The sequence below is a fragment of the Scyliorhinus torazame genome, chromosome 5, assembly GCF_047496885.1.
Source record: "Scyliorhinus torazame isolate Kashiwa2021f chromosome 5, sScyTor2.1, whole genome shotgun sequence".
Classification (NCBI taxonomy): Eukaryota; Metazoa; Chordata; class Chondrichthyes; order Carcharhiniformes; family Scyliorhinidae; genus Scyliorhinus; species Scyliorhinus torazame.
In genome coordinates this window covers 190,609,562-190,626,335 of record NC_092711.1, presented here as the reverse complement: position 1 = coordinate 190,626,335, position 16,774 = coordinate 190,609,562, and the positions used below count along the sequence as shown (strand labels likewise).

The 16,774-nt window shown below is 46.1% G+C and overlaps 1 protein-coding gene across 6 annotated transcripts in view; it reads right to left on the bottom strand.

Moving 5' to 3' along the window:
- Positions 1-1,774: 1,774 nt before the first annotated feature.
- The window catches only part of LOC140420843 (uncharacterized), a 56,865-nt gene continuing 41,865 nt past the window's right edge, over positions 1,775-16,774 (bottom strand). Inside the window, exons 1-2 of one of the 6 annotated variants that reach the window (XM_072504919.1) lie at positions 5,340-5,416; positions 1,775-3,064 (exon numbers count right to left, since the gene is read on the bottom strand). In XM_072504919.1, coding sequence (XP_072361020.1) covers positions 2,159-3,001 — 843 coding nt within the window. In that variant the 5' untranslated portion in view covers positions 3,002-3,064; positions 5,340-5,416 and the 3' untranslated portion in view covers positions 1,775-2,158. Of the gene's footprint in view, positions 3,065-4,646; positions 4,755-5,339; positions 5,417-6,422; positions 8,105-10,295; positions 13,251-16,774 lie in introns of those variants that run through there. The other 5 variants (XM_072504921.1, XM_072504920.1, XR_011946612.1 and 2 more) reach the window with 5 other exon arrangements.

The window sequence follows — 16,774 nt, the reverse complement described above, 5'->3', positions numbered from 1 at the left end:
CTTCAAAGAACTGGCAGGGGTTGGTTCGGGGGGAGGGAGGAGCATCGGGTCTCGCTCTATGCGGATGATCTGCTCCTGTATATTTCGGACCCACTAGAGGGGATGGGGGAGGTCATGCAGATTTTGAGGGACTTCAGCAATTTATCGGGGTACAAATTAAACGAGAAGAAAAGCGAGATGTTCGTGATCCAAGCTACGGGGCAGAAGAGACTGGGAGAACCTCCGCTTAAGATGGTGGAGAAGAGCTTTCGGTACCTAGGTATACAGGTGGCTCGGAACTGGGATGCCCTCCACAAACTTAACTTATCCCGGCTGGTAGAGCAGATGGAGGGGGACTTTAAAAGGTGGGACATGCTCCCGCTTTATCTGGAGGGGAGAGTGCAGACTGTTAAGATGACAGTCCTCCCCAGATTTTTGTTTGTCTTCCAGTGCCTTTCCATCTTCATCCCTAAGTCCTTCTTTGAGCGGGTGAACAAGATCATTTCGGGATTTGTATGGGCAAATAAGACCCCGCGAGTAAAGAGACTGTATCTAGAGCGCAGTCGGGGGGTGGGGGTGGTGGGGCTGGCGCTGCCGGATTTTTGCAGCTACTACTGGGCGGCTAATATAGCCATGATTAGGACATGGGTATTGGGGGAGGGGTCAACCTGGGAACGATTAGAGGCGGCCTCATGTAAAGGCACCAGCTTAGGGGCACTCGTAACGGCACCTCTGCCATTCTCGCCGGCGCGCTACTCTTCAAGTCCGGTGGTGGATGCGGCACTAAGGATCTGGGGTCAGTGGAGAAGACACGGGGAGGTTGAGGGAGCCTCAGTTTGGACCCCGATACGCAACAATCACAGATTTGTCCCGGGCAAGATACACGGAGGGTTTCAAAGCTGGAATAGGGCAGGTATTAAAAGGATGGGGGACCTGGTGGTGACATTTCAGTTGCTACCCCCACATAGGATACAAGATAGGGTGGTCTCTGGCACCTGGGTAGGGGAGGGGAACGTGTCGGACATCTACCAAGAACTGCAGGAGGCGGAGGAAGCCCCAGTGGTGGAACTTAAGGGTAAGTGGGAGGAGGAGCTAGGCGGGGAGCTGGATGCGGGCCTGTGGGCGGATTCCCTAAACAGGGTTAATTCCTCTCCATCATGTGCCAGGCTTAGCTTAATCCAGTTTAAGGTGGTCCACCGGGCACACATGACGGCAACGAGAATGAGCAAGTTCTTTGGGGTTGAGGATAGATGTGCGAGGTGTGCGGGAAGCCCAGCGAACCATGTCCATATGTTCTGGACATGTCCGGCTCTTAAAGGATTCTGGCAAGGATTCGCTAAGGCAATGTCCAAGATCTTAGACACGCGGGTGGTGCCATATCCAGAGATAGCGATCTTTGGTGTGTCAGACGATCCGGGAGTTTAGGAAGCGAAAGAGGCCGAGGTCTTGGCCTTTTCCTCCCTGGTAGCCCGGAGACGGATCCTTTTAATGTGGAGGGACTCGAAACCCCCGAGTGTGGAGACCTGGATTGGTGACATGGCTGGGTTTCTCAGTCTCGAGAAATAAAGTTTGCCGTGAGAGGGTCCATGACAGGGTTCTCTCGGAGGTGGCAGCCGTTCCTCGACTTTCTAGGAGAGCACTAAAATGTCAGCAGCAGCAGCAATCCGTGGGGGGGGGGGAATGTTGTGCATTCTTGTTCTTTTTTCTTTATATGATGTTAACGTTCACCTTGTTTTGTTAAATGTTGTTCATGGTTATGCAAAAATTATGTTTTGATAAAAACCTGAATAAAAATAACTTTTTTAAAAAAATAGTTTATTGAGATGCAACAGTTTAAATATGATAAACACACAGAAAAACACAAGGCCGTGACAGGTAAGAATGGTTTACTGATCCAGGAGGACAAACAAGATGGATGACGCAGAGTGAGAGCTGGGCTCCATCACTGGTGGTCGCAGTCTCCTCTGAACGGTTAACTGTTGCGAACCAGAGTATGGGTGTTGGGCTGAAGCCAGTATGGATCACTTCAAAATCTCTTACTATCTCAGAATATTAAACTCCAGCCCAGCTACGCGGATTATTAACATCGGCAGAAACAAATCCCAACTGTCAAAATGAACTTGGCTCAGTCCTGGATGTGACTAACAGCAGAAATAACAGAAGAATCCAATCCCTGCAGTTACATGTGAACTCGCTGGTGTGTCAGCAGATGTGATGACCGAGTGAATTTCTTCCCACACTGGGTGCAGCTGAACGGTCTCTCTCCAGTATGAGTTCGCTGGTGTGCAGTGAGGTTGGAAGAAGACCTGAATCTCTTTCCACAGGAAGTACAGCTGAATGGCCTCTCCTCAGTATGAATTTGCTGATGACGGAGCACATCAGAGGACCCAGTGAATCCTTTCCCACATACAGGGCAGGTGAACGATTTCTCTCCAGTGTGAATCCGTTGGTGCATCAGCAGGCTGGAAGATTCAGTGAATCCTTTCCCACACTCAGAGCAGGTAAATGGCCTCTCCCCAGTGTGAACTCGCTGGTGTGACAACAGGTAAGATGACTCAGTGAATCTCTTCCCGCACTCGGAGCAGGTAAACGGTTTCTCCCCAGTGTGAATCCGCTGGTGTCTCAGCAGGCTGGATGACTCAGCAAATCCTTTCCCACACATGGAGCAGGTGAACGGCCTCTCCCCAGTGTGAAATCTCTGGTGTGTAAGCAGATGGGATAGCTGTGTGAATCCCTTCCGACAAATGGAGCAGGTGAACGGCCTCTCCCCAGTGTGAATTCGCTGGTGTGCCAGCAGATTAGATGACTGAGTGAATCCCTTCCCGCACACGGAGCAAGTGAACGGTTTCTCTCCAGTGTGAACTCGCTGGTGTGTCAGCAGGTGAGTTAACAGTGTGAATCCCTTCCCACATGTGGAGCAGGTAAATGGTCTTTCCCCAGTGTGACTGCGCCGGTGATTTTCAAGCAGGGATGGGTAACTGAATCTTTTCCCACATTCCTTACATTTCCAGGGTTTGTCCATGGTGCTGGTGCCTTTGTGTTTCTCCCAGTTGACCACGTCTTCAAATCCTCCCCTTCTAATCTGCTACAAAACAGAGTTTTAAAAAATCATATGGTATGTGATATGGTATGAATTAAGTAATGGCATGATGGGAAAACTGGTCAATGGGAAGACTGGTCAAAAGGTTTGATACAATATAAGAAAGGCTGAAACTACTCATTCCAGCTCACCAGGCCCATGTAAAGAATGCTGCCCTAAACATTTTCAGACTAGTATGGCCGTAGGCCAACTCTGCATAACTTGAAGTCTGAAAAGATCAGCGAAGGTCAAGCCATTCCAAAACATCGGACCTCGGCAACTCCTGATAAAACTAACTCGTCATAACCCAGGGCAGTAGGAATTTAAAACAAGATCAGTTCAGGAAGAAACAAGTCTATTCCGACCTTTCAATGTTCCCTCCGAGGACTAAATAATCATAGAATTTACAGTGCAGAAGGGGGCCATTCGGCCCATCGAGTCTGCACCAGCTCTTGGAAAGAGCACCCTACCCTAGCCCACACCTCCACCCTATCCCCATAACCCAACCCAACACTAAGGGCAATTTTGGACACTAAGGGCAATTTATCATGGCCGATCTACCTAACCTGCACAACTCTGGACTGTGGGAGGAAACCAGAGCACCCGGAGGAAACCAAGCACACACGGGGAGGATGTGCAGACTCCGCACAGACAGTGACCCAAGCCGGAATCGAACCTGGGACCCTGGAGCTGTGAAGCAATTGTGCTATCCACAATGCTACCGTGCTGCCCTCAATATATGGTATGAGTGATATGACCAAACATGGTCTGGTCTTTGCTTCCGTTTGTATTTCCGATCAAACTCCTGACCATACTGTTGTCACATAATCTTGATAAAGATAATGTATAAATATTGAGCTAATTCTCTGCGAAAGCGTGGAACTTGTGAAAGGCTCAGCAGTTTTGTTGACTGCTCTGACTTCAAGTTTCAGCCATTACTGCATGCAGTTGTTTTCGAAAATAAAGCTTGTTATTCTGTCTTAACGAGTGTGTGGTATCTTTCTACTACAGAAGCGGGAAAATATTGACTTTGACACTGTCAGCACAATTTTCTGTGAAACATTTCTTCCTCTCTTGTTCCCCCAAGGTTCCAAATCCACGTCCCACACTCTGTCCCTTCCCCATGCTGAATTCCAACACAAAGTTTTGAACAATTTTTTTTGTATCTGTTTAACAAATTTGTACAACTAGAGATAACCATACGTTTGATCATTTACTTCAGTCATTCCTCGTAACAAAATCTGAAACCCCCAACCAACCAGTGTCCAAAATTTACTGTGTGGCGATTCAATGAAGGATGGTGAAGGTGATTTCTCCAAACCTCCCAGGGTTTCCTTTTTTTCTCTCTCTCTCTCTCTAACTAAATTAAACCTGGAATCAGTCTCATGGCCCATTCTGATTTCTGGTTCTCTTCCTGATGACTAATTAACTCTAATTAAACACTGAGAAAACTGAAGGGAGTTTTCAGCCTTGCACCAATCTTCATTCACTACACACCAGCTCCATCCCTCTCCCTGAGAACACTCTGAAATGAAGTCAGTATGTTCACAATTTCAGTGTCACATATATCTCAGGATGAGTTGCTGACCTCATTTCTGAGTCTTCACTAAGTTCTCCTGTTTGTGCCTGTCCTGTTGAGTGCCAGTCAAAAAGCTTCAACAGCTTGTCCGTCTTTATTGTCAGTGATTCTCAAGTTCTGTAACAAACAAGCAACTATTTCAGACTCTCCTTCAGACTGTCTGTCCAAAGCTTTTGGTCACCTGCCCTAATATCTCATCTGTCTGAGTGACATACTTTGTTCGAATTCACTGGAAGACAGACTTTGTTAGAATTCACTGGAATGATTGATCAAGTTAATGAGTTGTTGTTGTTTCTGACTGTAACACCGACCTCCTGTTTTTACAACCCATTGATTTCACACTATACTCCGTCTCTGATTCATTGCCCCCCCCCCCCCCCCCCCGCGCCGCATATTCATCCAGGTTTGCAGCCTCTGCAAAGATGGCGGCCACGCATGCCCCATGGATCTCATTGCCCCCCATAAAGATGGCTACCACACATGCGCTCTCCCGCTCAATGCCCCCCATAAAGCTGGCGACCATTAATTCAGGCCTGTTTTCGGTGACCAGAGACGTGGTTCCGAATTTTATTCCCCATATGCTGCGAAAGCGGGACCGGTTATTTTTTTAAATACGAGTTATAAATCTCCACGGTATATTTATGAAGCCTATCCGCCCAGTCCGCTGGCACCATCACTCCCCCACCGGCTCCATTACTCAACTGTTCTCCATTGTTTCTTGTCCGCTCCTTGCAGCGCCAAGGACAAGCCACACGACGCATGCGGCACTCACAACAAAATACTACGCCTGCGCAAGGAGCTCATGTGGTGAGAACAGGGTCCAGTTTGACCCGCGGGGAATGCTAGGTAAACAGTACGCCGCTGCAACTCACGTTTCATATAAATTAATAATTGTCATCCTATTTTTTTAATTTTTCCAATTAAGGGGCAATCCACCTTTCCTACACATCTTTGATCTTGATGTGGAGATGCCGCTGTTGGACTGGGGTGAGCACAGTAAGAAGTCTTACAAAACACCAGGTTAAAGTCCAACAGGTTTGTTTCGAATCACTAGCTTTCGGAGCACTGCCCCTTCCTCAGGTGAATGAAGAGGCGGGTTCCAGAAACATAAATATAGACAAAGTCAATGCGATACGATACTTTGAATGCAAATCTTTGCAGGTAATTAAGTCTACAGGTCCAGACAGAGCAACTAGAGAGAGGGATAATCACAGGTTAAAGAGGTGTGAATTGTCTCCAGCCAGGACAGTTGGTAGGATTTCACAAGCCCAGGCCAGATGGTGGGGGGTAAATGTAATGCAACATGAATCCAAGGTCCCGGTTGAGGCTGTACTCACATGTGTGGAACTTGGCTATAAGTTTCTGCTCGGTGATTCTGCGTTGTCGCGTGTCCAGAAGGCCGCCTTGGAGAACGCTTACCCGAAGATCAGAGGCTGAATGCCGTTGACTGCTGAAGTGTTCTTTGGTCTTGAGGATGAGACCCACACAAACACAGGGAGAAGTGACTGAGGCCGGGATCGAACCCAGTTCCTCATGAGGCAGGGGTGTTACCCACTGTGCCTCCGTACCACCCTATTGGCATACTATTACAATTGTAGCTATTGACCAAAGTACAAAGTAATAGAACTGTTGCCTTTTCTGTGGCTCTGCTCTAACTATGGCAATCAGTGGGTTTGCCCTCCTTTCTTTTGGTATCTATATTCTAATGCTCAGAGTCGCCAGGTATCAAATGATGCCACCACAAGGTTCAACCAGCTATCAATCAAAGAGCCAAACACCAGTTAGTTAGTTCAAGGGTACTTTATTTACACACAATTAGTCATGCAACATAAACACTGCTAGTTAACTACACCTATCAACTAAGACAACCTGTACTTAACTTCAGGCACCCAGCTTAGGTCAGAGGAACAGTGGCCGCTGTCCGATTCTGGATCTATCGAGTCTGGAGAAGTAACTGCTGCTCAGCTAGACTCATTCGTCTGGTAGCGAACATTGAACTTGGACTTCTTCTGGTGGTGCTGCATTTGGAAATGGTCGTAGCCAGGGCGCCAGGTCCAAGAGAGGACGAACTCTCTTCTTATACTTGGGGGTTTTCGCGCTCTTTTTGGCGGTCCTTCAGTTTGGACCCCACTAATTGGAAGTTCCCTGATCACGGTGTTCGATTTCTAACCAATAAATGGGTGGGTGCCTGGATGGCTGGGCGTGTCCCAAGTGGTCACTGACCCTCTTGTTTATGCTTCCCTAGAACAGGGAGTGGCGCTGAAATGTCTGGGACTGTACTGGTCGCTCAAGTACCAGTCCTTTGTCTTGGTGGAGATGGGCCATCAAATGCTAATCTGCCCATCACAATGCTAATTGGTCGGAGTTTAGATACCGTCTGGACTTCTTGCTTGCAAATATACATTTCAGGCTCTGAGCCTGCCTGAATCTTGCTTTGTCCATTTTACTTGCTAGGCTTTGCGAGTTTCTCTGTCCCTAGTTGTAAGTGGCCATCCCAGATGGCTACAGAAGACAAGTACAGTAAGATGTCTTACAACACCAGGTTAAAAGTACAGCACAGGAACAGGCCCTTCAAGTCTGTGCTGATCATGATGCCCGAACTAAAATAAAACCTGCCCTTACTCTGTCCGTATCCCTCTATTTCTCTCTATTCATGGACCCATCCAGATGCCTGTTAAATGTTGCTAATGTGCCTGCTTCCACCACATCCTCTGGCAGCCAATAAATGCCGGCCCAGCCAGTGATTCCACACTCCACCACCCGACCCCAATTATCTACCTTATTGCCGGTGCGATTGCTTTCCCCAAACGAGCTGCAAAACTGCATCAGAGTCGGCCTCACCATTCCAGTTCTGCTGCCCCTGTAAACTGAACTCTGGGGACATGCGGAGTATAAGGGTTTGTTTACGCCACATGCAGTGGTCTTGGCTACCACTCTTGGACGTATTTGTCTCTCTCGTGCAGGTGGTGGTAAACTGTGGAAGTGTCACACTGGGACGACTTCACAGGAGAGAGAGTGGGTGGGTCACTGTTTATGCTCGACTCATGAAGCCCTTGAGTGAGCGTTTTCAAGGCACCCGGAGCCTTACGGTTCTAGACTTCAGAGTCTGTGATTCACCAGAACGAAAAGAGAGATGAGTGGGTGACCAAAAAGACCAAATTTTATTAATTTTATTCAGGAAGGGAAGAAGTCAACCAGACCAGTCAATATACAGAGACACAACCAGCTACCAAATATGGGGGAAAAAAAGAGTATAGCGCCCAACAAGTTTAAATTTACAGAGATTTACACAATTCTCAACACGTAGCTAATTGGGGATTTCGGCACCAATCCTGGGGTCGAGTTAATTTTAAAATATTTTCAGTTGTTTGGAGCAGTTGACATTGGTTGATTGCTGGTGTTTTCTGTCAGTCCCCAGGTTGTCTTCACTTCTTGCTTGCCCACCAACTAACTGAATTCTCTCGGCTCTGTGTCAATATTTTAAAAGAAGCAACTGTTACAATTTTGGCTGACTCCTCCCACCGCACAGTTGAATTTGATATTATTAAATCAATTGATACAGCAGCTAACCAGCATGCTCCTCCACCACCGTTCGGTCCTAAGTGAACCTAACAACAGTAGAAACCCCTGTAGTTAGATGTGAATGCAGAGGTGGAATGAACAAGTCATTTAATATTTTTCCCATGGGCAGAACAGTTCAACTATCCCTTGTCAATATGAATGCTGATATTGGGTCAAATATTTGGGGCTTTGAAAGCTGCAACGTTAACCACGGGAAAACCTCTTATGTGGAATATCTGAATGGTCTCTCTCTGGTGTGACTGGACAGTTCTGACAGTGAATGGGATGATCACGTGAATCCATTTCCAAATTCAGCTGGTAAATTAACTTTTTATGATGGAATTACACCACGCGTTTCCAGCACAGATGTGCTGATTTCATGAAGTTAGATTGTTCCGATATGATTTACACATGCCCTGTACTTTCAAGAAAAGCAAAACATTGTGAATGCTGGATATCCCACCATGGCAGTTGGTGAAATTTAAATTCAATATTTTTAAAGTTCTGGGAACCTGATGTTGCATCAACGTCTTCACACTGACGATAGACCATTCAGGGGCTCTCGCTGTGGGGCTCTCGCTGTGGGGCTCCCGCTGTGGGGCCCTCCGCTGTGGGGCTCCCGCTCTGGGACTACTGGGTTCATATATATGGAATTAAAATGACGACTACATTGTCAATTGTTGTAAACATCCACCTGGTTCACAAATTCCCTTCAGGGAAGGAAGTAAATCTGCCACCCTTAACTGGTCTGGCGTATGTGACTTCAGATTCACATAAATGTGGTTGACTATCAAAATGCTCTCTGAAATGGCCAAACAAGCCACACAATTCAAGAGTGGGCAACAAATGCTGGCCCAGTCAGTGATGTCTGCATCCCATGAATGAATTTTAAATATCTGAAACATTTAACTTTCTTTCTCCATCCACAGTTATGAGTGTTTCCAGTCTTCTCTGGTTTAATTTCTGGTCAAAACACATTGCTCCCGATTTCCAGTTTAGATTTGCAGCTGACTAATGTTTATTCTCATCTGTTGGCACATGTCTATCCTGTCAAATCTCAAATGATCATGTCATCTTCACTCTGTTCACCGGAGAAAATATGTCCAATCCCTTCCCACAGAGAACAGATGAATGGCTTCTCCTCATTGGGAGTTCGCTGGTGTACAGTGAGATCAGATGATTGCATGAACCCAGTAGTCCCACAGTGAGAGCACCTGAATGGTCTATCGTCAGTGTGAAGATGTTGATGCAACATCAGGTTCCCAGAACTTTAAAAATATTTTTATTCAAAGAAAAAGTGTTCAATTATTCAACCACATCCATACTAAATACAAAAATATCCTGCACCACCCAACCCCTCCCCACCCCCATCGTTTAATACATATTTTGTTCACAATTTTTCAGAACTACATCTTTACAACCATATGTGTATAACAGTTAACAATATTTCAAGCCTTTCATCCACCCCCCACAAACCCAAAAGGATCCGTCACATACAATAACAGGAGCATGTCAGGATACCCTAATGCTCCTTCCTCCCTCGAACTATGCTCCTCCACTTTGTGGATGACCTCAGTGCAACAGCCGGAGACTCATAGCTAGGACAAACAATAGTGCGGAGATCGTCCCTCTTCCCAGTCAGAAGTATTTTGAATTTAAAGCATTTGTATGGATGCTCGCAGTGGGGGCTCTATACAAAGCTGGATCCAGGATAGGCCTACCCAAGACCTCAAATAAATAGCCCCACTGTGCAGAGTTTTAACCCTGAAAGAGGCTTCAATTGATCACCCAAATCTGAAAATACACAAAGACATCAACACCATAGAAAAAATGTGGAAATGTGAGGACTGTGGCAAAGGATTCAATTAACCATCACAGCTGGAATACCATTGACCCAGTCACACTGGGGAGAAACTATTCATTTGTTTTCTCAGTGGGAAGAGATTCGCCCAGCAAAACTCCCTGATGCTACACCAGTGAATTGATGCTGAGGAGAAGCTATGCAGCTGTACTTGCTGTGGAAAGAGATTCAGGCAGTCATATAATCTCATTGAACACCAATAAATTTACATTGAAAAGCCATTCAGCTGTACTTACTGTGGAAAAGTTTCAGACAGTCATCCACCCTCACTGTACAGCAACGCATTCAGTGGGGAGATACCGTTCACCTGCTGAGTGTGGGGACAAATTTACTCACTCATCTGACCTGCCGAGACACCAGCGCCCTCACACTGGTGAGAACCGTTCACCTGCTCAGTGTGTGTGGGATGGGAAGGAATTTCCTTTGTTACAAAGCCTCCAGTTACACCAGCGAATTCTGTGAGGAGAATCCATTCAGCATCAGTAGTCTGTGCTCATTGGACACTAGCAAATTCACACTTGGGAGAAAGTGTTCGGCTGCACTTCCTGTGGAAAGAGGTTCAGACATTCTTCTGCCCTCAGCGAACACCAATGGCCTCAGACCGAAGAGAGACCATTCACCTGCTCTGAGTGTGGGAAAGGATTCGCAATCATTTGACATCAAATTCACACAGGAGACAGACTGTTCACCTGCTCCATGTGTGGGAAGAGATTTGTTTGACTATCCGGTCTCCACCGGATTCACACCCAGGAGACTCCACTGTACTTCCTGTGTAAAAAGATTCAGGCTGCCATCCAAGCTCACTACACACCAGCAAATTCAAACTGAATAGATACCATTCACCTGCTGTGTGTGGAAAGGGATTCACATAGTTCTCAAACCTGTACATTCACCAACTAATTCATAAGTGACTCATGAAGAGTGTTGGATGCTGCTTTTACTACTGTTGTTAAACACATCCAGTACTTAGAATCTGATACATTAGGTTTGTTTCTGCTAATATTAACAACCCTATAGCTAGCTGGTTTAATATTCTGGATCTGTCACTGATTTTCAGGGCTGTAGTGTACTTTTTGTTTTTAAAAGCACCATCTGTGACCTTAAGATCATTCAAGAACTATTGACTGGAACTCAATTTCAATAAAATTATGAACTTTTACATCAAACTTTAATTGATCTTTGATGCAAAATCTATAATTGGGTGTCTAAAAGGTTTCACTGATTAACATCTTCAATTGGAAAGTGCTGATTAATCCCCGTTGACAATTTTTACTGACTTGCATGTTTTCAATGATGACAAATTGTAATGATGTCAAACAGGGGATAGGTCCCAGTTGCTGTTTGAACACCACCTCTAGAGAGGGATGTCAAGATGATATTTATATAGTTTAATCTGACTCTTCATGATGCAGTCCTGGGTGGACATCACTAGGCTGAGCAGCAAATCTGTAATGAAACTGTAGATTGACCAGGGATGTAAATAGCACCAAGGACTTGATACCCACAGGTGTCCAGTAAGATCCTTGGGCAGCCCTATCAACTGAGGCCATTGTGTCCACCAGGGTCAGATATAATCTGTCCAGGGGATAACAGAAGGGATGGATATGAGGAATAAGGGATAATATAATTACTATTAGTATAAAGTGGGTTATATTCATGAGAACTGTCTCCATTGCTGTATTTTTCCACCATAACCCTTGCCCTAGACATCTGTTGTTTTAAGTTACTGTAGCTGATTAGCCGAAACTGTTTTCTGTTTTTCTTACATTTTTCACTGACCTACTATCTTGCTGGCCTGTGAGAATGATAGGACATATTTAACAGGGGCATGTGAAGGCCGTAAACAGACAAAACTCCCTCGGGTGTGCAGGCAGCTGAAGCTGTGTGGTGTACAAACGTCACAATAACTGCTCTTTGAGAAGTTTGGGTTCACTGAAGCATTCCTCTGCAGGCTTGTAATAAAATGTCAGATCACTCTTGACTTGAGTAATTTCTTTCACAGCAAAAAGGAACTAACTTGTGTTTGGGATATTACAAAGATTCCACAAACTGTATTCAACAATAAATGGATTTATTTGATTTTTATCGAGAATGTTGACACCTATAACTGGGCTGGAGATTATTAACATTGGCAGAAATAGACCATAGAAATATTTGCTGTTTGTAGTATATATAAATGATTTGGAGGAAAATGTAACTGGTCTGATTAGTAAGTTTGCAGACGACACAAAGGTTGGTGGAATTGCGGATAGCGATGAGGACTGTCTGAGGATACAGCAGGATTTAGATTGTCTGGAGACTTGGGCGGAGAGATGGCAGATGGAGTTTAATCCGGACAAATGTGAGGTAATGCATTTTGGAAGGGCTAATGCAGGTAGGGAATATACAGTGAATGGTAGAACCCTCAAGAGTATTGAAAGTCAAAGAGATCTAGGAGTACAGGTCCACAGGTCATTGAAAGGGGCAACACAGGTGGAGAAGGTAGTCAAGAAGGCATACGGCATGCTTGCCTTCATTGGCCGGGGCATTGAGTATAAGAATTGGCAAGTCATGTTGCAGCTGTATAGAACCTTAGTTAGGCCACACTTGGAGTATAGTGTTCAATTCTGGTCGCCACACTACCAGAAGGATGTGGAGGCTTTAGAGAGGGTGCAGAAGAGATTTACCAGAATGTTGCCTGGTATGGAGGGCATAAGTTATGAGGAGCGATTGAATAAACTCGGTTTGTTCTCACTGGAACGAAGGAGGTTGAGGGGCGACCTGATAGAGGTATACAAAATTATGAGGGGCATAGACAGAGTGGATAGTCAGAGGCTTTTCCCCAGGGTAGAGGGGTCAATTACTAGGGGGCATAGGTTTAAGGTGAGAGGGGCAAGGTTTAGAGTAGATGTACGAGGCAAGTTTTTTACGCAGAGGGTAGTGGGTGCCTGGAACTCACTACCGGAGGAGGTAGTGGAAGCAGGGACGATAGGGACATTTAAGGGGCATCTTGACAAATATATGAATAGGATGGGAATAGAAGGATACGGACCCAGGAAGTGTAGAAGATTGTAGTTTAGTCGGGCAGTATGGTCGGCACGGGCTTGGAGGGCCGAAGGGCCTGTTCCTGTGCTGTACATTTCTTTGTTCTTTGTTCTTTGTTATAATGAACATAGTTCAGTCTTGGATGTGCAGCAAAATCCATTCACTGTTGTTACTTGTGAACTCGCTGGTGTCTCAGCAGGTGGCCTGACTGATTGAATCTCTTCCCACAATGGGAGCAGGTGAACGGTCTCTCCCCAGTGTGAAGTCGCTGGTGTACAGTGAGTTGAGATGGCCACCTGAACCCAGTCCCACACTGATAGCACCTGAATGGTCTCTCGTCAGTGTGAACACGTTGATGGGACATCAGATGCCCAGAACGTTTATAGCACTTCCCGCAGTCTGGGCATTTAAAAGGTCTCTTCTCAGTGTGAACCTGCTGGTGTGTCAGCAGGTTCGCTGACCGACTGAATCCCTTTCCACATGTGGAGCAGGTGAACGGCCTCTCCCCAGTGTGAGTGCGTCGATGAGTTTCCAGCTGGGATGGGTAACTGAATCCTTTCCCACAGTCCACACATTTCCACGGTTTATCCCCGTTGTGAGTGCATGTGTGTCTCGACAAGCAGAAGCCTCGTCCACACACAAAACACATGTACTGTTTCTCCCCACTACTGACGGAGCTTTTCCCTTCCATGTTCAAATTCCGATGATATCCATGTCCTGATAAATCCAAAGTGTCTGTCTGCTCTTGATCGGATGTTTAGTTTGAGTTTTCTGACTGCCAATCCCCTCCTTCTAATACCCTATGAAATTAATTTAAATCAGATAAATAAACATCGAGAGAACACCCACAAAAACACAAAGGCAGGTTGTGAAACATGAGCTGTATAAAAATGGTAATTTGTGGGGCCGGCACTAGAAAAAAGTGACCATGAAAGCTGCTGAGTGGTTATAAAAATCGGTTCACTAATGTCCTTCAGGGAAGGGAACCTGTCACCTTGTCTGGACCTAGTCAAGGCTCTGGCCTTTGTGGGAGGAGAGCACCTGAGACTGTGAGCTAGTGACAAGTGGGTGAATGAAAGAGCGAGAGAGAGCGTGGGTTAAAAAATAGTAAGCATCACTTCCGTGACTGCCAAGCAGTGAATGGTCGTACACAGGGCAACTCCGGATCGACAGCTTGATTTGGGCTTTTATACCCGTCAACGGGGTAACTCCAGCAGGAAGAAGTGTTAGGTGTGTTAAAAAGCATTAAAGTAGACAAATTCCCAGGGCCAAATGGCATCTACCCCAGATTACTGAGGGAGATAAGAGATGAAATCGCTGGGCCTCTAACAGAAATCTTGTTTCATCGTTGGCCACAGGTGAGATCCCAGAGGATTGGAGGATAGCCAATGTTTCCCGTTATTTAAGAAGAGTAGCAAGGATAACCTGGGTAATTATAGGCCAGTGAGCCTGACGTCAGTGATAGTGAAATTGTTGCAAAAGATTCTCAGAGATAGGATATATGTACATTTGGAAGTTAATGGTCTTATTAGCGACAGACAACATGGTTTCGTATGAGGGAGATCATGTCTCACTGATTTAATTTAGTTTTTTGAGGAGGTGACAAAATGATTGATGAGGGAAGGGCTGTGGATGTTGTCTACGTGGACTACGTAATGCATTTGACAAGGTCCCTCATGGCAGGCTGGGAAAGATTAAACCACACGCGGTAAGGGATGAACTAGCTAGATGGATTCAGAACGGGCTTGGCCATAGAAGAGAGGGTAGCAGTGGAAGGGTAATTTTCCAAATGGAGGTGTGTAACTAGTGGTATTCCGCAGGGATCAGTACTGGGACCTCTGCTGTTTGTAATATATATAAATGACTTGGAAGAAAGCGTAGCCGGTCTGATTAGCACGTTTGCGGATGATACGAAGATTCCAGAAGTTGCGGATCGTGATGAAGATTGTCAGAGAATACAGCAGGATATAAATAGGCTGCAAAATTGGAGAGAAATGACAGATGGAATTTAACCCGGACAAGTGAGAGGTGATGAATTTTGGTGGATCCAATTCAGGTGGAAGCTGTAAAATAAATGGCATAACCATCAGGAGCATAGACACAAAGATCTGGCGGTGCAAGTCCACAGATCCTTAAAAGTGGCAGCGCAGGTGAAAATGGTAAAGAAAGCATATCGGACGGGGCACTGAGTATAAAAGTTTACAAATTATGTTAGTTATATAGAATATTGATTGGGCCACATTTGGAATTCTGTGTCCAATTCTGGTCACCACACTACCAGAAGGACGTGGAGGCTTTGGAGACGGTACAAAAAAGGTTTACCAGGATGTTTCCTGGTATGGAGGGTATTAGCTGTGAGGAAAGATTGAATAAACTAGGATTGTTTAAACTTGATCCCGAGAAAGACAGAGCCTGATGGGTGACCTGATAGAAGTTTATGAGGGGTATAGATAGGGTGAGCAGTTGGAGGTTTTTTCCCAGGGTGGAAATTACAAGTACAAGGGGGCACAAGTTCAAGGTGGGGGTGGTGGAGAGAAATAGGTTCAGTGAAGATGCACGGGAAAGTTTTTTTTTTACACAGAGGGTGGTGGTGGCCTGGAATGCACTGCCAAGTGAGGTGGTTGAGCCAGATACGTTAGCGACCTTTAAGACTTATCTAGATAGACACATGAACAGACGGGGTATAGAAGGATACAGGTGGTTGATCTAGATAGGACACTTGATTGGCGCAGGCTTGGAGGACCGAAGGGCCTGTTCTTGTGCTGTTCTTTGAAAGTGGTGTGGAACGTGTAGAGGGAGAGATTCTCCCCAAGATTGGCATGTGTACTGGCTACCAGATCTGGCAAAAAACAGTTAAGACCTGACTAAGGATTTGGAGGGGATTTGTGCTCCAGCAACAATTTAGGAAGGAACGTCACTGGTGGGAAAGCCCAAGATGCAGCAGTTGATGAGCTTCATCAAAGAGAAGTATCGCCAGCAAAGGAGATGTATGGCGACTGGTCAAAGGCCATTGAGGGAGCAATAACACCTCTACGATGATCGATGGACCGGGCAGAGAAGTGCCTCGAGGCGCAAGGAGCAACGATACGGGAGGTGGAGAAGGTAGTGTCCGACCAGAGCAATTGGACTGTGTCCTTGGAGGCGGAGGTGGAGATTATGGGGGGATCCATGCAAGTCGCTGCGAGTGAAAGTGGAGGAGCAGGAAAACAGGCGGAAGAACTTGGGAATTGTGGGCCTGCCAGAGGGTATGGAAGGAATGAGCACCACGAAGTATGCTTCGAGGATGCTGGCTAGGTTGGTGGAGGAGAGGGTGCTGGACAGGGCCCCAGATGTGGACCAGGACTGCAGGTCCTTAAGGCAGAGGCCGCAGGATCCGCCGTGGGTGGTTTTTGTGTGGTTGCGCAAGATCCTGGAGGTGGGCAAGGGAAAGAGAGACTGCGAATGTGAAAGGAACAGTCTCAGAATATACCAGGACATTGGCGTGGAGCTGGCGAGTCAATAGGTCCAAGGCGGTGCTGGACCAAAGAAAGATTTGGTTTGCGGTGTTGTACCCACAAAACTTTGGGTCACATTTGAAGGCTGGGTGTACTATTTCTAAACTCCAAAAAAGAGGCCAATGACTTTATAAGGGACCAGGAACTGGGGGAGAACTGAGAGTTGGTGTGAGATAGAGGAGTTCAATCTGCAAAAG